Source organism: Corella eumyota, chromosome 4 (assembly GCF_963082875.1).
Source record: "Corella eumyota chromosome 4, kaCorEumy4.1, whole genome shotgun sequence".
Classification (NCBI taxonomy): domain Eukaryota; kingdom Metazoa; phylum Chordata; class Ascidiacea; order Phlebobranchia; family Corellidae; genus Corella; species Corella eumyota.
In genome coordinates, this window is record NC_137493.1 from 9396669 (window position 1) to 9422485 (window position 25817).

The 25817-nt window shown below is 28.4% G+C and overlaps 2 protein-coding genes and 2 non-coding genes across 5 annotated transcripts; 2 read left to right on the forward strand and 2 right to left on the reverse strand.

Annotated features, from left to right (window-relative positions):
• The first annotated feature begins 1798 nt into the window (after positions 1-1798).
• Positions 1799-25648, forward strand: LOC145751370 (1-phosphatidylinositol 4,5-bisphosphate phosphodiesterase eta-2-like). 2 transcript variants are annotated; one of them, XM_082567492.1, is made up of 27 exons: positions 1799-1933; positions 2156-2215; positions 3224-3370; positions 3638-3741; positions 3961-4094; positions 4284-4413; positions 4590-4631; positions 4870-5049; positions 5317-5407; positions 5483-5689; positions 5972-6092; positions 6162-6324; positions 6807-6962; positions 7081-7176; positions 7297-7437; positions 7547-7610; positions 7728-7817; positions 8077-8253; positions 18314-18420; positions 18766-18894; positions 19389-19473; positions 19668-19814; positions 20626-20705; positions 20797-20864; positions 20971-21176; positions 21450-21521; positions 23368-25648. In XM_082567492.1, the coding sequence occupies exons 1-27, from the start codon at positions 1915-1917 to the stop codon at positions 25335-25337; spliced, it is 4986 nt and encodes a 1661-aa protein (XP_082423618.1). In that variant the 5' UTR covers positions 1799-1914; the 3' UTR covers positions 25338-25648. The 2 variants fall into 2 exon arrangements, with proteins under 2 accessions (XP_082423618.1, XP_082423619.1); XM_082567493.1 differs by lacking the exon at positions 4590-4631.
• On the reverse strand, positions 9027-12825 carry LOC145751374 (uncharacterized). The gene is made up of 5 exons (XM_082567501.1): positions 12557-12825; positions 12055-12146; positions 11018-11208; positions 9990-10093; positions 9027-9687 (listed from the first exon to the last, which is right to left on the reverse strand). Exons 1-5 carry the CDS (start codon positions 12795-12797, stop codon positions 9203-9205), a joined length of 1113 nt encoding a protein of 370 aa, XP_082423627.1. The 5' UTR covers positions 12798-12825; the 3' UTR covers positions 9027-9202.
• On the reverse strand, positions 19075-19146 carry Trnad-guc (transfer RNA aspartic acid (anticodon GUC)). Its single transcript has one exon. It is a non-coding gene; the product is annotated as a tRNA-Asp (tRNA).
• Positions 20473-20544, forward strand: Trnad-guc (transfer RNA aspartic acid (anticodon GUC)). The gene has a single exon. It is a non-coding gene; the product is annotated as a tRNA-Asp (tRNA).
• Positions 25649-25817: the final 169 nt, after the last annotated feature.

Genomic DNA, 25817 nt, shown 5'->3' on the forward strand with positions numbered 1-25817 from the left:
AAATTTGAAATTACACTTTGCACAAGTGTGTGTAACTTTAAGCACTTTACCAACTTTTAAAACGCATCATTGCGCGTTATTACAGAGCTCGTTGAATTCCAATTAAATATTGCTGTTGTTATCCGTAATTGTATGTTGCATTATTCAATAAGGCGTTGAATTTTTATAAAGTTTAATTTTTGTTTCTTTGTATTACTTTTGTTAATAATAATTTGATTGTTAGGTAGAGTGACGTGAAATTGTAAAGATTTTGTATTTAGAAATTTGACAAAAATTAGCTAGTTTTATTCATATAAATGTAACACAAATAATATGTTTAAAAACTGAATAGAAATTGTTTCAGAATTTTTAAAAATAAATTTTAAAGTAGTGCGTTGTCTTTAAGTTTAAACCACATTTAGTTAATTTTAAAGACATTTAGTTAAAAATTCTATACATGACCTATTCCATATTATATCGCGTTTTTTGAAAGTTAACTAATGGATTATTAGATTAGCAAAGTTTAAAATAAAAAAAAAAACATCAAGGAAAGTTATAATTTATAACAGTAGTATTTATAAAATTGTGCTTGTGAGTTATAAGCTCAATAATATAATTTTTACTTATTAAGTGTTGTCTATTTAAAGGTGTATTCACCAGTTTTTTTTATATTTAATTATTTTTTAACATTAGCCTAGGGTGAAATATTTTTATTTTTATACGAAGACGCATGTGTAGACCTTGAAGTACAGTTTAAATGACATTTTGGTAAAGGTTATTGTAAACAAAGATGAAGCAGCAAAAATAAACAAATTGGCATTAATAATTTTGCGTATTCGTTTAATTAATAATTAATGCTTAACTATAACGTTACATTACATAGGTTTAGTAATATCGAATTTGTATGACAGTTAATAAACTTCCTAGCTTTTATATTTTGCTAATGAATATTGTATGAATTTACATTTTCTGCCTCCGCAGACAACCTTAACTCAGAATACGGGTTAATGAACTATATGTTGTTCAAGGATTTATTTTCCATTTCAAAGAACAATAAACAAATTTAAATATCATGCTTGGCGACCTAATCATCAAAATGTCGATTTAATTAAAAGTGAAAATAGTCATTAATTCAACCTCGATAGCTAATGGGGTTTTAAAAGAAACTAGAATCAATTTTTTCAACTTTTTTATTTTCAGTCACCTATGACTATAAGAAAAATTCGCTTCTAAATAATGCATAATACACACAAACAGCATTACGGTCAGAAAATAAAAAGGAAAACTTTTTTGTTTTCGCTTTATCGGCAATTATTGAAAATTTAAAAATATTCTACATCTATTATTTGTAAATAAATATAAATAACTCGCACCTGAGTAAAATTTTGTAACTTTTAACCGCGTTGTTGTTATTTAGAAATATTGTAAATTATTTATTATACTTTATGAAGTGTTTTACGCTGGAATATACATAACGTGGCCTTAGGCTATTACCTTAAAACTTGTCAGGCAGTTTTTATTGCCATGGTTTCTATAATTTGTTTTTATAATGTCGTGCTTTGGAATAAAGTTCTTTTTCGCTAAGAACCGGAAAGGTTATTAAAAACAATATAATATATTGATACTCGCGATTATAAAACGACAATATTTTATCGTAAGGATTATATAGTAAGCTTAGGTATATAGGGTTATAGTACATATTTATTTATATTTCAGAAAACCTCAAATGTAATAAAACAGTAATTGGAACTGCAAAGTAAAAATGATGAAATAATCATTTAGTTGACTTTAGAAACGCTTACATATATCTTGTTTTATCAGGCTTACAAATATACTATTTGGTGATTGATCTTGCCGCACATTATGTAAATATTTTTTTAATTTATAAGACTATAATAAAGCTATGACAACACTGTGATAATATACAACATCAGAATGGAACAATTATCAAAAGGTAAATTTTTTTTTTATAATTTGTTACCTTATAGGCTTTTACATATTATATTTTTGCAGTGGAATAATAAGTCGATTTTCCGCCTTATACTTTATAAGTCGTAATATGCAATTCACAATCAATATATGCTCGTTATTATTAGCCTGTCACTACAAACAGCATTTATTTATATATATACATAGAATCTTTTAGGCTTTATTTATTAATAGATGTTTTGTTTAGAACTGCCAAAAGAAACTAGAAAATTGGATTTAGAAATGGCAAAAGAATGTGATGTTAACGGTAAAATTATATAACATCTGTGTTGTTAAAATTAAATTTTAAACTCTATAGTCAAAAAAAACATTTTTTAATAATTTTATTATTAGAAAAATTAAGTTATTTTTAAATAGAACAAAAACATATTTTAATTATTATTTTTTATGTTTGCTTATATAAAGTGGAAATCTATTAAATTATTTATAAGGACGTTACCGATTTGTGTCATGATAAACAACATATATTTTATTAATTATTTTTTATATTTTAAATTTTGCTATAAGCTAAATGCAAACATTTCGTAATCAAGCAAATGTTAATACAAAATAAAACGGGGATTACATTGATTCTATCGATTACGTAATATTGGTGCATAATTATAACGTAATTACTTGACAACTATGACGTAACAATTCACGTAAACAACTATTTGTTAGAGTGCTAAAGTTTAATTAATTTGTTTTATTTATTTTTGGATTTGTGATTAGTACATCTTAGTTATTATATTGTAGATTAATAATTACATTTTACTTTTATAATGCAACAGGACTTAGCCTTCAAAAAATCGATTTTATTGGTTTTCAATTTTTGATGTGTTCTTAAAACGACTTATTTTAATTTATTTTTTAATAGTAATGGAAATTCGTTGTCTTTTTATTATTAATAAAACATAATTAATTAGAAGTTTAATTATTTAAAACGCATTTAATGTTCACCAATCGATAAACTAAGACAGTTAAAAGATTTTATTCTTTTTAATGTATTTTTTTTAAATATTCGGTCTGTTGCCACAAATTTTAAATTATTCATTAATCGGCTTTTAATATGCATTTACTTTGAACTTAAATATGTCATTTTTTTAACTAAGGATATCTGTATATATTTAATTATATCTTTAGTATTTTTTTGGCATACCAAATTTTAAATTATTTATTAGGCAAGAAATGTTACATTATATTGATAAATGATTGTCGAGTTTACAATTTACCCTAAAATTAATCTTTAATGCGCTTTTTAATTTATTTTTTTTAGGCGAACACTATTTAAGTGAAATGCAAAGCGGAAGAGAATTTTTTGTTTCTTTTGATTCTTTTTCTGTTGAAAGAAATTTAATTTTTCTCGATTTTGACAAAAAGAAATTAAAGTGGAAATCTAAAAGAAAAAAGAAGAAAAATTCAAGTAAACTTTAAAATGATTATTTTGTGTATTAACTTTTTTTAATTTTATTTATACGGTCTTTTAAAATATATGTTTATATACCTAAATCCTGTAAATATATTCACTAACTTTATAATTGAACTCTTTCTAATAACAAAAGTTTAATATTATTTCATAATCACGATAATTTAATAAATAATTTTTTGTTTCTTTCACTTTTCTAAATTTTTAAACATCGTTTACAGCAAGTGATTCAAAAATGATAAAACTTTATTCATTATTTTAAAGTTTTATTGAATACCAATACGAGAATACATAAAGGTTTGCTACCCGAGAAGCTGTCACGTGACTACAAAGCTGATTGTTGCGTCACAATACAGTTCGGAGAAGAGGTAACTTTTTAATTAACAAGAAGTACCTAAATTAGATTTTAAAGAACGTTTATGTTTAACAGTTTTCAATATTGATTTTTTCTTGTATAATATAAATAATTTATTGTTATCTAGTTTATTTTTTGTTGGTTCTTATAAAATTCAAATAAAACCTTGTTGTGCAACAGAAAATATAACGCAACTTTTTTAAACATGTTTTAACTAAAATTTTTTAAAAAGGAGCGAATTTTTTTGATCGCGGAATCAGAAAGCACGGCAACCAAATGGATTCAAGGTTTGAAATATGTTCAAAGTTTAACAACAAACAACCCTTCTACTAAATCAACTACTTCGTTTAAACTATCCAAAGAAAAGTAAAGTTTAATAAAAATTAAAAAAATTGAACATTAAAATTATACCAAAAATGAAAAAAGTAGAATTACATCAACAATAAATTTTAACCTGTTCATTTAAATGGTATAATAAAATTAAGATGGTTAACATAAAACTAATATTGTTTTTTGCATAAATTTGTTATAAGAGTTCTGCTTTTCTGTTTGTAGTTGGGTTCGGCAAACTTTTACCAATGCTGACAAGAATGGGGACGGAAAATTAAACATCGATGAAATCATGTTGCTTATGCGAAAACTTAACATTAACTTACCAAAAAGAAAAGTTAAGAAATTATTTAAGGTAACAAGCACTAAAAATTTAATTTGTATGTTGTGTTGTAATATAGACTTTAATTTGTAGAATTCTTTTTTTTAAATTAAAACACTTTTTGTCTGCAATTTGCACCTAAATGTATGTTTGTTGGTATTTTTATATTGTAGTTTTTTATGTTTTGTCGTTGTTGTATTATCCTCTAGGTGGCGCATGTTTCTACACCTCTTACCTTTGCACAACTTCAGGTTTGCACGTTTTAATTTGATTTTATTATTAGTAACCTGTAATTTAACAAAATTTAATTTTTAAAGAAAAAATACTGCTAGTAAGTAATAATTTTTTTAGTTAGGAATACGTACCGCTACAACATGGCAAAGTAGAAATTAAATCTAGAGTAATTTTCTTAATTTAATCTTTGCACAGTATATTTGTAAAAGTTATTTTTCTATTTTTTTGCTTAAAAATATTTTTTAAATATTATAGGAGGCAGATTCTACTATTGACGATTGCGATGGTTACTTAGTTTTTGACGAATTTCTCTCTTTCTACCGAAAGATGTCAGTAAGGAGCGAGTTATTAAAATTATTTTCACAAATCGCTGACCAAAAAGATCGAATTTCCATTGATCAATTGCTGGAGTTTTTACATAAAGAACAAGCATGGGTAAAAGAAATTTTATTATTTGAAAAATTAACTTAACTTTACACACAAACAGTAATTAACAATAGTATGGAAAATTTTATTATAAAAGTAATATTTGTTTTACATTTTATTTTACGTCATTCTTTGAAAAATTTTATTATAAAATTTACGAAATTTGATTTGCTTATACAAACGTTACAAATCACATAATATTGTAATATTAATTATTAAGCTTTAAATTGTGGTTTTGTTTGGACAATTAAACTGCAAAAAATAATTTTGTTTTAGTGCCAAGCAACCAGGTCAGATTGCCATCAATTTATTCTGGAACACGAAACCGATGACGTCATTCGAAAGAATAATTGTTTTGGATTTGAAGGTGACAATGACGTCGTTAAACTATTACGTCATATATCATTCAATTTTTATAACAACAACAAAAAACTATTTTTAGGATTTTCAAATTTTATTCAAGGCTCCAGTTGTGACATCATTGACAAGAAAGCAACGACAGGGAACGACATGGGCATGACGTCACCACTCTCGTATTATTTTATAAACTCGTCTCATAACACTTACTTGGTCGGTGATCAACTGACAAGTCATAGTTCAGTTTCTGCTTATGCGAAAGCTTTAAACGCGGGTTGTAGATGCGTGGAACGTAAGTGGTTTAAATTTCGTTTATTTTAAAATAAAATTTAATTTTAGTCAAAGAAATTAACTATTTCTTGCATTTTTTTGGTTCGAACGCTTGTGATTTATATTTTATAATATAAAACTTTGTATTTTGATACACTTTAATTTTTATTTATTTTTCAAGCTAAGTTATTAGAACAAAAGTTGACAAAATTTTTTTTTTAAATTCACTTGAATTTAATTTCTCTAAAATACTTTCTTAAAATTTGTAAAATAATTTTTAGCATTTGTTGTATCATTTGTTTAGTTGATTGTTGGGATGGTCCAAATGGTGAACCAATTATCCACCATGGTTACACTTTTACTTCGAAGATTTCTTTCTATGACGTTATAAAAACTATTGACAAACATTCTTTTATTAACAATCCGTAAGGAAATAAATTTTAATGGTAGCCAAACAAATTATTTTGATTTATCATAATTTTATATTTTTTTAGATATCCTGTTATTCTGTCTATTGAAAACCACTGTGGTCTGCCCCAACAGCGCCGCATGGCAGATATAATGAAAGAAATATTCGGGGATAAACTCGATGTTGGAAACTCTGATGCGACAACTTTCCCTTCACCTTTAAGTCTAAGAGGAAAAATTTTAATTAAAGTAAGAATTTTAAATTATTTAAATTTGTTTAAGATCGTGTTTTTGATTATACTTTAAATGACTTAAAAATTCGGGTTCCTTGAAGAAAGGTTAAACAAAATAAGGTTCAGGAATGTATTAAAAGTTTTAATAATAGTTTAAAGTATTAGTAGTTTTATAAAAATGTTTGTATGAACTGAATTTTAAAAATTAATAACCAAGCTTATTATTTGTAAATGTTTAATAATTTTTACCACTACTTATTGTCCAATTATCCATAGAAAACGTAAATTGTTTCGACATATTACTTCACTTAAATGTTTTTAATTCTATTACGAATGATATAAAATTTTAAAAAGCCTTAAAATGAGTTGAAAATAGTTTAAAAGTTTTTGCAGAAGTTGAACAATAAAACTTTAAAACGAAAAATTGTTTTTTACTATTTTGAAATTAAATTTACACCGCCTACTGTACTACAGCAAAAATAAAAATTATATTTTTAGTGCAAGAAATTAGCTGGTGATCTTGACCCGAGCAAGATGGAAGGAGAAGTAAGCCCGGAAGCGAGTGAAAACGAAGAGGAGGAGGAGGAGTATGGAGAAGCATCTTCTTCTGCTAATAATAATGCTCCACAAATTGAGATGATGAGAAACGTAAAGGTGATCAATTTGTTAAAAAGTATTTTTAAATGATTTTAAATTAATAATTTTTAACCATTTTGTAAACGCTAAATTATTTAACTTTTATTTAGTTTTAATAATATGTCGTTTTATCTAGCAATGCAGCCAGATGTCGAACTCAAAATTTAAATGGTTTTTACCTTTTCGATCACTTAGAAAATCTGTGCTGACGTCATCTGACGTAAAAGAAAATGTATGTCATTTTTATTAAAATATTTAAAGTCTTATTTATTTATTTTTATTAAAACTGTAATATACATTTGTAATTTAATTTTGTAAAAACATTCCATTTTTTTGTATTTTGTTGTCTTAGTGTCGAAGTAGGTCGTTAGAAAACACTCCTAACCACGTGACAATGACGTCGTCAGAGCAACGTGCGTCATCATCTAATGACGTCAGTGGGAAACCAACATTCCGAAGAAGAATAAGCAAAAAATTTTCTATGAGTGCAAGAGTAAATTTCTTTTTTTCTTATCTTAAAATCCAATATATTTTTCACAAAAACTAAAAGTACGTTCACTACACTATTATTCTTTAAATTAAAGGAAAAAATATTTATTTAGAACTTTACTAAACGAGGAAGTGTCAACAGTGAAATGGACCCTAATTGTGCTGGTAATGTAGAAGGTAAAAATATATTCATTTTGTGTAAACATACTTTTATTGTTTTAAAATATATTTCTATTATACTTAATAAAGGATTATTTAAAAGTATTTAACAAAAAGAAACTGTTTTATCGGCAGGCCGGAAACGTGTTCTTTCACGCCACCTATCGGATTTAGTGATTTACACGAGGTCTGTCGAATTTCCGGGGTTCAATGGAATTCATAAAGGTATCATACAATTATGTTAAACACAACTTTGCATCAAACACCTTTATTTTTTTTGTATATAGTAATTTTGTTAAACCAACGCCCTGAATTTTGTAAAATGAAAGCACTGCATATTTGCTTTCGGTCATTTATTCGAGGTACATACGACAGATTTATTTATTCCAAGGCCTATTATTTGGAAAAATGTTTCTTGGACTTATTTATAATACTATATTATTAACACAACGTAAATACTAACAAAGTTTTGTTGCGATTTCAGGTGGTTTTAGTGTGTGGTCTTTCAATGAAAAGCGGGCCCAAAACCTGATGATGTCTAAAACGACTGAAATGATCAGGTTAAATCGAAACAGATTGAGCAGAATCTACCCGTCATCGTTTCGCTTCAGCTCGAGTAATTTTAACCCGGTTATATATTGGAATGTGGGGTGTCAACTTGGTAAGTTTTGTTTTTGTTTTTCTGTTTTAAAAATGGAAAAAAGTCGTCGTTTCTAGCATATGCTTTGTAATTCAGCCTTTTATGTTGAGGATAAATAAAACTTAATATTTACACAATATTACATATCGTGGTGTCAAGTTAATAACAATAACATTGTTTGGTATTAGTTAACATTTTTGTATCTACGTTAAATATAAACTTTTAAACTTTATTTCAATATTGCAAAAATAATGCAACGATTGATGTATTTTGTTTGGCATTAGTACGCGTTGTAGAATTCCTTATTTGGTAAGTCATGTAAAATTCCATGTGTTTAACATATCGTGTGATTTTGTTGAAAGTTTAAATCTTTGGTAGTTCAATTAAAGTTTATAGACCGTAATTTTGCTTTAAATTTACACTGAGGTTGGTGAATTGCTCGCACGGTTCAATTAAAGACTAATTTAACTTTAAATTTATTGTGAGGAGATTTTTTCATGCGTGTTAAGGATAAAAACTGAATTACAAAAAAAGTTTAATTAAAATTGGATAACCATTTTACCATTTTTTTATTTTGTATTTCTTATAAAACGGGAATTTTAAAAATAGCATTTAAAATCATTGTTCAGTCTTCATTAGTCTGACTTTCTGGCATTATCTTGAATATTTGACAATTGCACGTAATTTATATTTTATTAAAATTTTATTAAGATGACTCGGCGTTAAAAATAAACATGAAGAAATAAAAAAATGGCGAAAAAAAAATTTACAGAACAAACCGCGCAAGTGCCAAATAAAAAAATGTTACAATCAAACCTAAAAAGAAACATCGCGCGTTAGCCGCAGTGTGACGTTTTGACACTTGATTGATAACATAACAGTCACGAATCTCGGTCACGTGACCGACGCGTGATCCGATGACGTCACAATTAACATGCTCGGTTCAGGTTGTCATTGAAATCGTGATATTCTAAACGGCTGCAATTTCGCTCGATAATGGAAAACTCAGGTTAGTAAACTCGTCATTACTTCTTGAAGTGTTGCGAACGAATATGTTGTAAGGTTGACTCTCATCTGCGCTAGTGACGTTGTTAGGTTTCACGTTGTTGTACAAATATTGCTCTGGTACGTCCGCTTTGCGTCGTAGACTTTTGAGAGGCGGGGCTTCGACGTAGTTATCCTCCAACGGGACTTCTGATTGGCTGGCAGGTGTGCTTGATTGACGTGAGGTTATCGAGGCCATGCCTACGTAGGAGTCTGAGGTAGTTGTTGTGGTTTGAACTGGAACTGCCGTGATTTTTTTAATTTCAAAGTTTTGGGTACTTCTGTGTGGGTTGTAGTCGCTAGAAAAGAAGCGATGGGTTGTGAATTCGTCGGTAGCCAACTGGGGATTCTCGCTACGAACGCGACGGTTGTTTGTGACATAATAATCGGATTTGTTTTCGCTGCTACTATCTAGAATATAATATTGTAAAAATAATTTTGATTAACATTTAAAAATTTTGTGTAACTAAATTTACAAAGTAATTATAAAATGAATTAAAAATTGGTTAAAATTTTGTGTAACTTAGTTGACAAATTTTGTAATTTACAGAAGAAAATTTTACAGAAACTTCTTTAAATGTCATAAAACGTCTAACAGTTTTGCACACGTAACTTAAATTTCACTAATAAAATATTTGACATTTTATTTATCATGCAGTTGCTCAAAAGTTTAGCTGTTATTTGGTTTTGGGTTGATTTAAAAGGTTAATTACCTGTTGAAGTAAGGATTGTGCTGTTTTTAAAATTATCTTTTTGTCCATGTCGATTTTTTTCACGAAAGCATCGGGTGCTAGTTTTGCATTGCGATGTTGTATTTCTGTATGTAAAAAATACAGAAATTCAAATTTGTGAAATAGCAATATGGATAAAAATTATATAAAGAGTCGACCATTCATATTCAGATGTTCGTGGTGCTGTACCTAATAATAGAAAATTAAACTTTTTGCGCATACGTTGTGCAATATAAATTTAAAATATGACTTTTTTAACCCATTATAATTATTTTAAAATAGTGTATTTAAAAAGGAGGTCTTCGTTTTATGCCAATTTTATGACAATATTTTTATTAATGCTTGGAATTAAAACTCATTATAATTCAATTAGTACTTATGCCAAAATTTTGTGCAAAACTCGAATATTTATTGATCCTAATTATCATACTAGTTACTGATTACATTAACGATAAAAAATGGTTAAATTACTTTTCCTAATTTTTGTTCCATTAATTACGTGATGTGAATGTTTATTTGCCAAGGTTTAAAAAGTGAATTTTAGTTTTTTTTATTTTTGAGAATTTTTAATTTAAGTTATACCGGTCACGAAAGTTTAAAATTAGGTTACAATTGAGTGGCATGACATGATACTAAGACACGCAACGTGCATTTAATAAATATGTGTTTGTTAATTCAAATAAGTTACAGGAATGCTTCATAAAGGACATTTGACATTTTACGTTTGCGTTGAAATTATTAATGAGAAACTTTAATTTCTTTCTTTACATGGTTTAAGAAAAAGTTATAAAGTTTCACGGAAAATACAGTTTTCTAATAAATAAACTAAGTTTGATATTTTAAAAATAAATAAAACTTGAATAAATAATTGTGTTTATTTATAACTATACGTAAGTGAGGGTTTTTAATAATAGTTTGCTTGTATATTAAACTAAAAATTATCATTGAAAATAGCAAATCACAAAAAAGTTAAATTAAAGATTTAAAAAAACATTCCACATATATCTTACCTGCTCATACACACGAAAGTTGCAATTAGGGCAATACAAAAACACCCAACAATTGTACCCAATATAGCTACTTCCAACTTATAAAGTTCTCTGAATTGACTGTCATAGCCTACAAATGTACGGTTAACACCGTTTAAAACTGCGTTTATTAAAGCTGGGGCTTGCACTAGAGGGTCAGTTGGAGTTGTAACCTAAAAATAAAAAAATTATTAAAAAACATTCTTATTGCATAAATTTAAAAAAAATATAAAGGTTTGTTTTTTATTATCGAAAAGTTTTTTTTGCATGTAAGTTATTGAAAGACATATTTTGAAATTTGATATTCGGTTAGTATTGTCTTTGGACTCGTTTTTATTCAATTTTAATTAGTAAAAATTGTATTTGTTTAAATGGAAAAGATAAGTAAAATTGATGCAACAATTTTGCCCAACCCAAATTTAGTTATGCAGCGTTTTCATTTAGATATAAACCTTTATGACATCCTCTAAAACGTTAACAGTTGTGTATAACATATATGGAAATAATTGAATAATTGGAATTCTTTCAAACTACTCGAATACGCAAATATTTAGTGACGTATAAGAAACAAAGCTTTTCCGGTTTAAATCAATTACTCAAACTTGTACAACTCGTGAAATGTTGAGTTTTTTGAATTTTGCTTTAAGTCATGTTAAAACGTAAAACTGTTTAAAGTTGTTGGGATTATAAATTAGCAATTTTAAACCAATCTCTGAAATACTTAATTTTAAATTACTTTATCTATTTAAAAATTATTTACATTTTTGTAGTTTTTTTTTAATTAAATTTGTCACGATTTTTAAAAGCCTGTGATAATTTAAATTTAATTTGTCTTTTTTAAGATTTTGCTGTTTAAAATAATTTGATATTTTGTGAATGAAATGACTCACAATTCGAATATAAATTGCATTGGATTATATTTGTTCCGTAATACTTAATACTTTTCATAATACTTAATACTTACTAACCTTATTTTTTCTCAAAAGTTTAAATAAGTTATAAAAAAATATTTAACTTACCGGGGGAACGAATACTGGTATTCGTTCTGTTAAATCTTTGTCTTTTTTACAACACTGGACATCGAAACTTGTTATTATCGGGTTAGGGTCAGCTGTAAAAGAAAATTTTCGATTACGTAAAATCGTTACGTCACTACTGCTTAGTAAACAGGATGCTTCAACGTCATTTTTGTAAACCTCTTTAAAATTAACAATATCAAGCGTTAAGAGAAATAGAATTGTTGGTAAATAAAGATAACAATTTTGGAGGCTGTTTGTTCTTGGTATTGTGTTTTATTTCATAACTTTTGTTTGTTCTTGGTACTGTGTTCTTTATTTCATTGTAAATTGTTTATTATAATACTTTGTTAGTTGTTAATTTATTTGTTTAGATGGGTGTTTGACTGTTATTTTAGCTTTAACTAATTTAACAAAAGTTTTTTTTATTTTGTTATACGAACATAAGCTTTGCTATTTTTACGGAATAGTTGTCAAAAATATATCATAAAATTCAAATACTTACGAACAAAATTAACTGCTTCTGGACTACGGCCGTCAATTTTTTCGCACATAACACTTCCCTCCAAAATATGAAAGGACCAGCGCACAATATCATATTGAGCGTTCGTGCAGTTCGATTGGCATCTTCGTACTATTACTACGCAAGGTATTACGTCAGTTGCTGCTGATAATTCTTGGGCTTTGACTTTGTAGGTTAATAGGGTTAAAGTCAATATTAAAGCGTATTTAAATATAACACTCATTCTTGGGTTTGTTATTTTTTTAGTTTAAAATTCAATTTCTAGTCTTAGCTGAAAATTAAAATAAAATAATAACCTTTTGTTGTAAATTTTTTTTTAGTTCACTTAAATTCATTTCAAGTGTTTAATAAATTTATTAATACGTGATACTTTTTGATTGTCTAAACTTTCTTTTTATTACTGGTTTAAAATTTAAAGTACTCCAATAGACTTTTACGTGAAGATTCTTGAGGTCTGATTGCTATCAAGTAGTCACAATAATAACTTACATCAGCTGTCAAAACTTCTTGAAAAAATTTAACAAATGATCAAATCGTGATATTCTTTTATTCGAATACACTTTATAAGTTTAGTCACGTGTTTCCGCCTAATTATGTCACGTCATTTCACAGTGACGTCATCGAGAAAAAACGTGCATTAAACACCGGATCTTTAAAGTTGATTTTTTTAAATAATTTGTTTTACCATTTTTGGTGTGATTGATTTCATGTAATGTCTTCTATTTTAATAAATTTTTTATATAATAGCACAGGTGTGATTCCCGACTAACGCAGATTTGTTTTTCTTAATTTTTTCTTGATTTACAATTTTTTTAAATTGTTAGTAATAAAATAAAATATTGTGTTTCGAAATTGATTTTCTTTAATTTAATTTGTGTTTTTTGGCGTCAAACTATTTTAAATAACTTAGTAGTCGATTCCCGGCTACCGTACTTTTTTAACAAAAATATGTTGTTGTTTAATTTAATATTATGGTATCAACTTTTTTTTCTCATCTTAGTAAACTTTATTACGTTTCACTTAATTATTAAAGGTATTTATATCGAAATAAGTTACTAAAAATTAATAAGAAATGGGTTTGGATTTGTTTTTATTGGTGCGATAAACAAAAAATAGAGAAAACTGTACAGAAAATTGTAAAAATTATTGTCCGCCAGACGACGGGCAAGAGCGTTATTTATGCACACTCATTCTTGCCTCAATTATATCGTCATAAACATGTCTGTTAGATTTTCGCATGTTGTATTTAACAGGAACTGAATAATTGTCTCTAACTCGCCTTGGGACTTTATAAATGTGTTCATCCTCAGGATCAGGAGGTGGGCTGGGCAGAGTGACGCTAGAAGTTTGTGAATTACTTGGGTTTCGACTTTGTTGTGATATTCTGCGAGATGTTGACGGGGAAACTTGGTGTTCGTTTGTTATGGATGATATTCTATATCGTTCCTTTGGAATTGGAATATTAAGTTGGTCGCTTGAGTTTGACTTTTGTGTTGGCCCATTTAAGGTTGGATTTTGTCTTTGTATTTCATTTGAACCACGACGACGAATACTTGTATTTCTTGGTATAGCAAACTCATAAGGTTCCACTTCTACGTTGTTAATTCTTGCGCGAGCTTTGCTACGTTTTGGGATAGTTTGTAGTTGTTCCAACATGTTCTCGTTCTCGATAAATGACATTCGCAATGTTGGTGGTAATGCTGGACTGTTTGGGGTTGATATGGACTGTTGTATATGTTGATTACGATGGCTTTGTTGGTTCCGGTGTTGGTTGCGGTGTTGCTTTTGATTCAGCTGTTGATTTGAATGCCTTTGTTGATGATTTGCTTGCCTTTTTTGATTATGTTGACTTGTTAGTGGCTGGGGACTGTATTGTGTGAAATCTTTATGTGCTGGTCCTCTATGTGCGGGACTAATTGGTCTTCTGATATTCGTAGAGATTTGGGTACGATTTGAGGTAGTTGTGGGTGGACGCACTGCTTTAAATGGTTTGGTTTCTATGGATTTGCTCCTAGATTTCTGAAATAAATAACATTTAATTGGTGTTAAATTTTAAATGGGTAACAAGTGATTTAAAAAGTTAGAAATCTTTTTTAATGTATTATACATAAATTGTAGTATAATGGAGTTATATAAACCTTATGTATATTATTTTCGTGATTACATTAAGAGTATTGTAATTAAAATAAATGTTAAATATTTACCTTCTCACAACATCGACATGCCACTAGAAAAAATATAACAACAAGCAGAAATGCACTAACTCCAATAAGAATATAAGTTAAAATGTTCATGTCAAAGTCTAAATGTGAATTTAAATCTTTATTAAAAAAATAACAATGCTCAAAAGTATGTATTTGATGTTTAATTTGAGTTTAAATTGAGTTTTGTCACGTTTTTAATAATTTTACTAGTTTAAATAATACAACATAACAATGTCGACTTTGCTATAATTCATTTGAATATTTAAATTCTAAATAAATATCGTTATATAATTTAAAAAAATAATAAACGTACCTGAAAATTCGCCAGTTGGTTTTCTGTAAATACAACATTGAAAAAAAGGTTTAAAAACGTGTTGACAAAGTTGTAAAGTTACTTTAAATATTTATGTATATTTTTTTAATAATGAACTATTAGCATTTAACTATAATGTTAACTAATATAACAATTTCCGGCAACCTTTAAGTATTAAAGCTAAAAGTTAACTTTATTTACCTTGTTTCTTCAACTTTTTCAATCTCTTTTGTGACATTGTTATTGTTGTCATTAAATGGACATCTGTAATTAAAATTAATTTGATATAAATTTTTGATTATTTATATAAATGTTTGTAACCGGTTGTGTGAGCACAAAAAATTATTAAGACTTTTAAGTTTACTAAATTTTTAGTTTTGTTTGTTTAAAAACCTCGACGAAAACAATTTTGTAATTGATGCTTACTGTTGTGTGTTACAGGGTATTATTGTGACGTCATAAGGGGCTCTATGTTCGCTTGCGCAGTAGAGTCCGATCTTAAGATTAAGTGTGCACATTCTCAACCTAACTCTAGTACCCCCACCACATGTTTTACTGCATTGTTGAGCTGTTAAAATAAATATGTTATAAAATTTTATGACTTTTAGGTAAATGAGTTGTCATTTTAGTTTAAATACACTTTTATTATTCCAATGGTATTTTAAGTGGTCTTATATTTAGGTGTTAGAAATTATGTAAAATTAAATAAAAAAGAGTAATATTAAACGTTGTACGTGCTTTGGCGTAAAGAAAAAAGAAAAAAGATTCGAAAATAATACGAACTCTTAAAATAATTCTTGTTTATGAGTTAAATTTTAATAAAATAAAATAACTTACTTTCTGGTGTTACCCACTCCACCCACTCTCCCAAGCAGCTTTCTTCGTGATAACAATATCTCCATTGTCTTATACTGCAATCATTTTCCCGTAAACTTAAAATACAAATTTGAATATAAGGTTGTTTGGGCTTGTGATACAATTTGTTTGTTTGTTTTTTGATGTTTTTAGATATTGCAATTATGCTATTCTGTGTGAGATTGTAACATTTTTAGTAGTAGGTGTTTTGGGAATAAGAGAATTTTGTTGTTACATATTGGTGTGTTAATTAATGTTCAATTTTTAACGATTTTTTATGTTGCACATTTATAATTAATTTAAACACACGCGAGATAATTACAATGCTTACTCGGAGGCAGAACAAATCTTGTTTCTGAATTGAACTCCTTTGTGGCATTGAAATGTCTGACTGTCTTTGTCAGTCTGACATTCGGACCAACCTGACCAGTCAGTCTCTATATAAAAAAAATTGACATTTTAATTTAAATTATATCTGCAAAATTTACTAAACAATTGCATTAAGTTGACACCATCCCACAGTTCATATTTATTAGAAAGCATTAAACCTTAATCACCTCACCGATTTAAGCCAATATAAAGTAAAACAAATAAGATCATTATTGCATACAAAAATGCTGTTAATTTAAAACGATTTTGTTTTAATTGCAATTTCGATATTTTGAGAAAGAAATTAGTAAATGCCGATTTTAAAGTTTTTAGCATTAAAGGTCATTTAAATTTTATTTCTGGCCAGCAATCATGACAAGTTTTTAATATTTTCTCACGCTAACATTTCAGCGAATTTAAGTAATAAATTATTTAGTACAAACGTTTTTGGAACGGGAACCTTTTAATAAAATCATACATCACCTTTTGGGAATACATGTTAAATTTATAACACCTTATGTGTCATGTTTTAACGAACGCTTTATCGATATTGTCCAATAATTGACACAATATTACTTAAAAAAGTTACATTTCTGTATAACTCTAACACGCAAATAAATAATTATCACCACTTTTAAAACGTCACGTGATTTAAACAATGAATTGGTTGTGACGTGTTTATCACCTGACACCAATACAGCTTGAAAGTTACCAGGACGATGCGGGATACACTGACAAGTTTGATTTCCTCGAATGAGAGTTCGTTCAATGTTAAAAACTGGATAATCCTGTTCGGTGTATAACAAACGCACTTGTTTCTGTAATAAACAACGTTAAGTTGATGATATATTATATTATACATAATAAATTTTAAATGGCAAATAAGTTACCCTTATTTTTATTTAATCAAAAACATTTTTGATTGGCAGAATCATTTTTGTTTTGCGTAGGAAGTTCTAATAAGTTCGTGGTCATTAAGTTTAAGAATAAAGTTTTGTGCCAACGCGTGTTTGTAGTATTAAACCACTTTGTATGATAGCAGTATTATGTTATGTTATAAATATGACAGAAACATAAATATCAAAAATATTATTTATTTTAAGTATTTATCTTATTTATATAATATTGTATATACAAAACAATTTTAAATTATTTTTGATATACTTCTAACCAAGAATTGTAATAAAATCTGTTTTTGTCTCTCTTTTTTAAAGTTATTGTTATTTTCTAATTTATTTTTACATGTTTTTTATAGTAGTAAAATATTTAAAAAAATTTAAATACTTTTTACCTGCGATATGACTTCCTTTAAAAAACAAAAACATAGAAATAATACACAAACAAACCTAAATACTTTCATATTGTTACACTGATTGTAATCTATCTAACAAGAAAATAAATAATTAAGAATAATACTTAATAATTAAATATCAATCGCTCTTTTCTACTTAATTTTTTCTTAATCAAATCACGAATTTTTTAAACGATTTTGGTTAACCATGATTTTAAAGCAATTTAACGTGATAATACATCGAATGCGATTAACACAATTCATGATTTCAAGAAGTAATTTTTAAAATCATATTCAAATCATTGTTACGCTTCCGAGATCGATTAATTATCTAAATTGATGACGTAGGCCGCTTGCAGTTCGTACAATTTTTAGAAACGATTTTTGTGACAAATTTTCTTCGAATTCGAAAGTCTTTTATATTCAAGCTCTTTTGATTCATAAAAGTTTGTAATCACTTGATAATTTTTTTAAGAAATTTTGTTATGTCTAATTAAGTACCTAAATTAACCTACAATTTGTAATTAATTAGGATTTTTCTTTTAAAACAGGATGTTAAAAATCATTATTAGTGTTTTCATTTAAAAAAATCAAGTTTTGCACTTTTGATTTTTTAATCAAGTTTTGCGCTTACGTAAAATTTAAAATTTTAAACCGTTTTTATTTTTTTGCGTTATTTATTACTTAAATAATTTTGTATGTCACAGTTGCTTTAAATCATCAGACACGTGATAGAGCGATGCACATAAACGAAGCTTTATTCCAGTTAAATGGTGGATATGGTTATGTACCAAAACCTCAATGTCTTGTACGGGTTAGTAAAAAGTTTTGTTTGATGTTTTAAAAAAAAAATTAAATTTAAACATAACCAGTTAAACTTTAGGTAACTACTTTTGTACATCTATGTAATAACCATGACATTTTTAAACCTTGTTGTATTATATGTTTTTTTATGTTAATATTTTTTTTAACGTTTTCATATTTACAACGAAAACGTGATTTTATCAATTATTTTAAACCAAAATAACCTAGTGACTTTTAAATTATGGTATTTTTACAAATAAAATTCGGTTAACCTTTATTCTTAGAAATTATGCTCAAACATTTTAATTTGGGCTATTCGAGTTCGAATCCTCTTTAAATTTTGTTTATTTTTTAGGACGAGCATTTTAACCCATTAACTACGTCACACCCACGTGACAAAAAAGTTTTGCAGCTGACCATTGACGTCATAAGTGGACAGCAACTTCCGAAGCCGAGTAACAGTGTTTTAGGAGAGCGAGGCGAGGTGATTAATTATTTTAATTTCTAAAAAATAACAACTATTGTTGCCAACATTTGACAAGTAGTAATTGATATTTTTTGCCAAAAAAATTTTTTTTTAAGGTTTTACATTATTAACTACCGGAAATTAAAACTAACCGGTTAAAATATTAAAACAAATATTTTGTAAAATGTTTAAAAAAATCTCCCCGTCGGGGAATCGAACCCCGGTCTCCCGCGTGACAGGCGGGGATACTCACCACTATACTAACGAGGACTACGACTAAAACGCTTCAAAGTTTCGGTGTTAACCGAGGCGAAAGAATAAGTGTGTTTCATAAAGTAAATGTAAAAAATACTGCTCATAATACAAATAAAACTTAATATATTTTACATTAAAATTGAATATGACGTTTTCTAATTTAAAAAAATTATACCCATTTGTTATATTTATGGGTTTATTTTTTTTATTTAAATACTAAGTTTAAAAGGTTTTTATTTGTGTATAATTTCTTTTAGATAATCGATCCGTTTGTTGAAGTTGAAATAATTGGTGTCACATCAGACAATATGAAAAAACAAACCTCTGTTATTGATGATAACGGTAAACTCTTGTTTAGCTAAATTAATAACTATATATAAAAAAAAACACTATTTATCAATAGTTATAATTTTTTTTAAATGCTATGATAATTTTTTTAAATGTACTATGTATAGCGCCAACATCTTACTCTTATTTGTAAAGGTAATGTAAATATTCTTCATAATTTAAGATGTTTTTTTTTTTAATTTTTAAAGGATTTAACCCAGTATGGAACGAAAAATTAGTGTTTAACATAGATTATCCACAACTAGCTTTCTTAAGGTTTGTGATTTGGGATAGTGATCCGATTGGACGAGATTTTATTGGACAGAGAACGATTGCGATTAAGGCTCTGAATACCGGTATATTTTCTAAAAAAAAATTGTTTTTAAATTTGTTTTAATTCTTTATTTTACTTTTCAACAATGATTTAAAGCTATTTTATCGATATAAAGTTAAGATGTCTTTTTTTTAGTTCACAAAATAAAGAGAATGCCATTTCATATAGTCCTCTCCTCGGTCGTAACCTCAATAATAAGCATTTTTTGACAATTTTTTACTAGGCTAAGTAATTAGCAAAAAGTCATCCAATTATGGCAATGCAGAAACTGTTTATTTTAGTAATTTGCTGTAAACAAGGAAAACTAAAAGGCTATTTAAAACACCACATACGGAGTTTTAATTTGCAAAATCTCTCTTAATTGGCACTTATAAATCGATTAGCAAACACTTTATTTATATAACGGACAATTAGGATTTCATGACGTCATAGTCTGACACGTCATATTATTTGGCAGAAATTTTATTAAAATATTTGTATTCCTATCCAAAATTTACTGACGTAACTTAAAAGTTTTTGATTGTTTATAACTAATGTGTGCTTTAATAATTAATTTTTTTAAAATTGTTAATTTATAACGATTTACTTTTTTAATTAGTATAGTAATAAACCGCTTTTAATGACGTAACGAAACGCGATGTCACTGAACTGGTTGTAAAATTAATATGTTTTTGTCGTAGTCCTCGTTAGTATAGTGGTGAGTATCCCCGCCTGTCACGCGGGAGACCGGGGTTCGATTCCCCGACGGGGAGGTTTTTTATTTCATTTTTTTACAAATCTACAATTTAAAAAAAAAAGTTTTTTATGCATTTTATTTTTATTTTCACACTCAGGTTATCGACATGTACATTTAAGTGATTTGGACTGCGCTTCAATCTTTGTGAAAATAACAAAGCAATATTTTGCCAGGCCGGTAAATATCACAACATTACATATTTGTTATTATTTTACAAATATTGAACTTTTTTATAAATATTTAAAAGTTTATTTCGTACATTTTTTAGTATCGTAAAAAGACTTCAAAGTTAGGCAATGTTTCTTCAATTTTAAAACGAAGAACTTCTTTAAAAGGGTAACAACTTTCATGATTAAATTATTTAAATATTAAAATTGGGTTAATAAAATATTAATTTATAAAAATGTTATTTAAAACCAAATTTGAAAATTACTAAATTTAGTTCCAATCATTCTCCAATTCATGCAATGTTTGCCGAAAATCGGCGTATGACGTCACCTGACTTATATTGTGACGTAGAAAAAGTGTCTACTACAAAAACGACTACCCTTTCCCCAATTGGTAATTGTGTTAATGACGTCATTAGAAATGTTGATAAGAAATCTAAATGTAAGAAAGCTGAATCGACAACTAGTTTGCCAGTTATAGGTACTTTTAATCACATTCGGTTAAATAAAAATAAAAACATTTTTTTTCTTTAGGGTTTAACTTTCGGTTAAAGTTATGGTAATTGTTCATTTTTGCCCAAAGATTATAGTTGTCAGTTAATTTCTTTATTAATAACATTACATAATGACACAAAATAACTTGCAACTACTTCACTTCAAACAAAACTGCCATTTACGGGATTATTGTAATGAGAAAATGGTATTTAATTTAACTTGTTTTTGACCAAAACATATCAATTTCCTATCTTACTAGATATCCTAGATAACTGTGACGTCACATCTTCTTCCTGTGACGACATAAGAGCGATCCCCGGTATATTGAAATGTAAGTATGGGTGACTAATTTTATGCTAGGATTGGGTTGAGGTATTTTTAAATAAAAATTGGTTGCCAAAGAAAATAAATTAACAATTAAATATTTTTGTCCGATGCGCAAAATTGAAATGAATAATTAAATATTATTTTAGTGACACAAAAATTTAACTACGAAAAAAATAAGTAGTGTCAACTTTTTTGCACCTAAATTTAAAAAAAATATTTGATTAACTTTTTTACTAAAAATTTCCTTTAAATTTTTTTGTGCCAATTGGATATCTAGCTAATATGACCTTACAGTAAAGGTAAGTATTTGTTACTGCAAAACTTAAAGTTTATTTAACAAATTCACGAATATAAATTTTTTTAATTTACTTTCATTTACGGTTGTCTAAATTTTATGGGTGTAACAATATTAATTTAAGTAACAAATATACAAAAGAGGTCACAAAAACAAACAAAAAAATCCATACAAAAATACTACTTAGAAAAATTGTAATGTTGAGAATAACATTTAAAAACTAAAAAATAAAGTAAATAAGCAAAAGTACCTTTAAACAACTAAAAACATCGAAAAAGTCAGATATACATTTCCTAAAATAAATATTTTTTAGGAACTGTTTTTATGCCGAAATAGCAAATTTTTACTTATGTATTTGTACTTTAAACAATTTAATTACTTTCTATGTTTAAGGTATATCAAGTTTGTTGTTAATTTCATTTTGTGCACTTGAAAGTTTGGCTTTTTTATTTTGAGGTTAAACCAAACGTGCGACCTTTAAGTAAGTAGCGATTTAAAGTCTGCCTTTGATCACGTGACACGCTTTAGTGGTTTGCGCCGATAACTTGGTGATGTAAATTAAGTTGAACGACGTCATCGTTTTTGTTGAGGTTTCTTGTTGTTGTTTCCTGCGATAAATAAATAACTAAGGAACAATGCAATTAACTGTACACTCTTTCACTGCGATATAAATTATTTTATGTTAATGTTAAGTTAGTTTTGTTGGACTTAACTTGTAAAGAGTTAAAAGTATGATTTTCTCTTAATGTTTTGGCAATATAAAAAGTTGGTTTTGGGTTTAAATGTATTCGTTCGTTTTATATCACTGAACACTTATAAGATCATAATATTGACGTAAAGTGAAGGTCAATTTTACAGATAAATCATATTTGTAGTTTGATTTATGGTCATCTAAAACATCTTTATTTTGCCTTCAGTGATAAAATAACATAAAAAAACTTGATTAAAATAAGCGTGGTGTTTGTGTGATAATAAACCTTTTATTCTTATCAAAAACAGTAATTAAAAGCAGTTTTAAGTTTAACAACAGTAATTAAATGCGCCGCAGTCTTTATTATATTTAACAGTGGTAGAAGAGTCTGATTTCTAGGTGATAAAAGTAGCGGGGTGTTGAGATTGCACGTGGTACGAAAAAGGGAAATTCAGGTATAATTCGCTGTTGTCTGGGTTATGTTGACAGAGACAGTTATACACTAAAACACCTTCGATGTTTAATTTAACATCGTAAAAGGTGTTAAAATGAATCATTCAAATTTTTGCGCGTAATTTGACTAAATATTTTTTCTGATACTTAAAGCTATAAAAGCTTGGGTCTGTAAGTAGGTTTGGTTAGCCTGGCCAAAAAAAGCAGTTTTATTTTTTTTTAAATTTAAGAATTTAGACGAGTATTTTGAATAGTAATTTGTATGAGTTTTAAGAAATAATAAAATATAGTTAAAAGCAGTAAATTCTTGAATTATAAATTTTGCGCTGCAAATTTGAATGTATTTTTTATTAAATTTAATAGTAAATTGATATTATAATTTAATTTAAAAAGTTTGTTTTGTTTTTTCAGATCGATCGTCTACCTTACCTAGAACAAGTAAACCTAATTTTCATTCCTTTTCATCAACGATAAAAGAAGCTCCAGACAATTCCAATTGTGACGTCATACCTTCGAATCACAAAATACCAACAACAACAAGAATGACTAAAGCAGATGAGAAATTAAAATCGAACAAACTATCGTCTTATTTTTCCAAATTACTTCGCAAGAAAAAGAAAGACAACAAGCGCACGTTTATCGACAGCAACAATGACGTCATGGCTAATGACGTAATAGCAAATAAAAAACGAGTTGTAAACTCAAAGCGTGATTTTCCACCTGTGACGATTGAACTCAGTGTGCAAACCAACAACAAGTCACCTGACCTTTTACCTGGTCACGAAACTACTACGTCGCTGGAAGACACTTTTATGAACCAAGAAATAAAAGTTGTCCCACAAGCAGCGTTTACCTCAACCCCGAAAAGTGTTTTCAAACAACAGAAGGATTCACCACAAAAAGAAATCGACTCGACTTTAACAGAGGACACACTGACGTCATCACAAATTTACTCAAAGCTTCGATCATGTAGCAATACAAACAATCAACAATCCAACTTCGCAAGATCTCGAAGTTTTAATGGAAAAACCCAACACTTAGTCGGTTCCAATCCTCGACAATCACCTAGACCGCCTCTCTCTGTTTTCAAACCCAACTCAACCCCAATAAAGAAACTTACACCTGAGCAGCGAAGTCGAAGCGTCGGAAATGTTAACCGTGACGTCGCAGACGGGAGAGTGACGTCACCAAAGCGCCATCACGTGTATCAAGCAAAAAAGAATCTCTTGTCCCCAAAGTTGAAATGTACAAGTTTGTTAGATTTGACATCGAACGACTTGGAAGTTCATGACAACAAAAACTTGTCAAAAAAGATTGCAGAAACCTGCTCTACGTCATCGAGCCGAGTGTTGCGTCACAATCAACCACATTCTAATGATTTAGCACAACAGATTATTAAACTGACTTCACGTCCTAAAAACTTGCGACCGAAATCCATGGTCGATATTCAATCGACCGAAAGGGATTACGTCATGTTATCTTCTAACTATGACGTCAACAATCGGAACAAATCAAAACAAAAATATCACAACGACGCCAACCGTCGCTACGATATCACGGATAGCAGATATTATAATAGAAATTATGTAAATATGGGAAACCATAGCAACATGACGTCTGCAAAATCAACAGGTTCTCTTCGCCCTGAGCTTTCTGACATAACTCATCGACAAATGGATTTCGATAGTAGATGCTCGCCCGAGGTGGATTACCAGGCAAAGGTTGAAGATCTGTTGAACAAACTTCGTCAATCCCTCCGCGAGAAAGTCCCAGATAAGGTGACGTCATACACGGACATGTCGGCCTCCCAATCAGCTCTGCCCACGTCACAGCTTAATTACCCCACAAATTATCGCAATTCTGATCGCAACCAGTTTAGAAGATCAAGAAGCACAGATGCGATTACTGCGTCACGTGACGTTTACAACCCACATGATGAGATCACCGAACCGGAACCAACGAGGATTGGTCGAAGTAAAAGCCGGGCTCGAAACATCGCGAAACGATACAACATGTACAACTCAAACGAAAATATCGACAAAATGACGTCATCCATGACGTCACCGTGGTGGAATTCTGAGAGTGCGCAAGAGTTAACCAACAACGACGATTACGTTTATTTGAGTAGCAAACCAACGCAATACACTCCTTCTTGTTCCTACGCATCGACTATAAACAAAAGAAAATCGACAGCCAACCAGGAGGGTATTATTATGACGTCACGATCAAGTGATTTTTATCGGCTTAATTTGATTGTAGCGAACCCAAGAACTAACCCCGACGGAGCTGAATGTAAACCCCAACGCTCTACAAGAAATTACAAATCTCTTGAACGACCGGTTTCAAAAAGACCACAGATTTACTACGCTTTGGATGTGTAATCTAATTTTAATAGCATAAAGTTTAACTGCCAACATTTTTCTTCTAAATGCAAAGAAAATGAGTTTTTTAGTAGTTATTATTTAACGGTCTTATTTAAATAATAATAATAATAGAATTTGCTGATATATATTTTAGACCAAGTTGTCGTATTTGGTGGGTGTTTTTATGTTCTTAAAAGGGTGCTCTAGTTACGACCTATTATTTTGTAGTTCCATTGTGTATTTTTTTGTTTAACAGATTTGCATGGTCATCTTTCTTGCCCTTTTGTATTTGAAGCCAACTTTTTACTTTAGCGCTTCTTAGAAAATAAAAATAAAACTTTACTAGTTTTAAAATTAGTTATTTACGTTTAAGGTGTGTAGAATACTGTTTAAATTGGTTAACTATTAAAACCATAAAGTATTGAAATAATAATAATTTTTAATCCGAAAAAGTTACCGGGGATAAACAAAACAAAATTTAAAAAAAATAGCGCTTTA

Bases quoted from the DNA above. Each gene is read 5' to 3' on its own strand.
- LOC145751370 (XM_082567492.1), top strand. The intron at 5,050-5,316 runs GTAAAAGAAATT...ATTTTGTTTTAG, and splicing joins TACATAAAGAACAAGCATGG to TGCCAAGCAACCAGGTCAGA. The intron at 7,611-7,727 runs GTAAAAATATAT...TTTTATCGGCAG, and splicing joins TTGTGCTGGTAATGTAGAAG to GCCGGAAACGTGTTCTTTCA.
- LOC145751374 (XM_082567501.1), bottom strand. From the start codon at position 12,797: ATGAGTGTTATATTTAAATACGCTTTAATATTGACTTTAACCCTATTA. The intron at 12,147-12,556 runs GTAAGTATTTGA...TTTCTTTTACAG, and splicing joins AGAAGCAGTTAATTTTGTTC to CTGACCCTAACCCGATAATA. The intron at 10,094-11,017 runs GTAAGATATATG...TTTTACATACAG, and splicing joins ACTTTCGTGTGTATGAGCAG to AAATACAACATCGCAATGCA.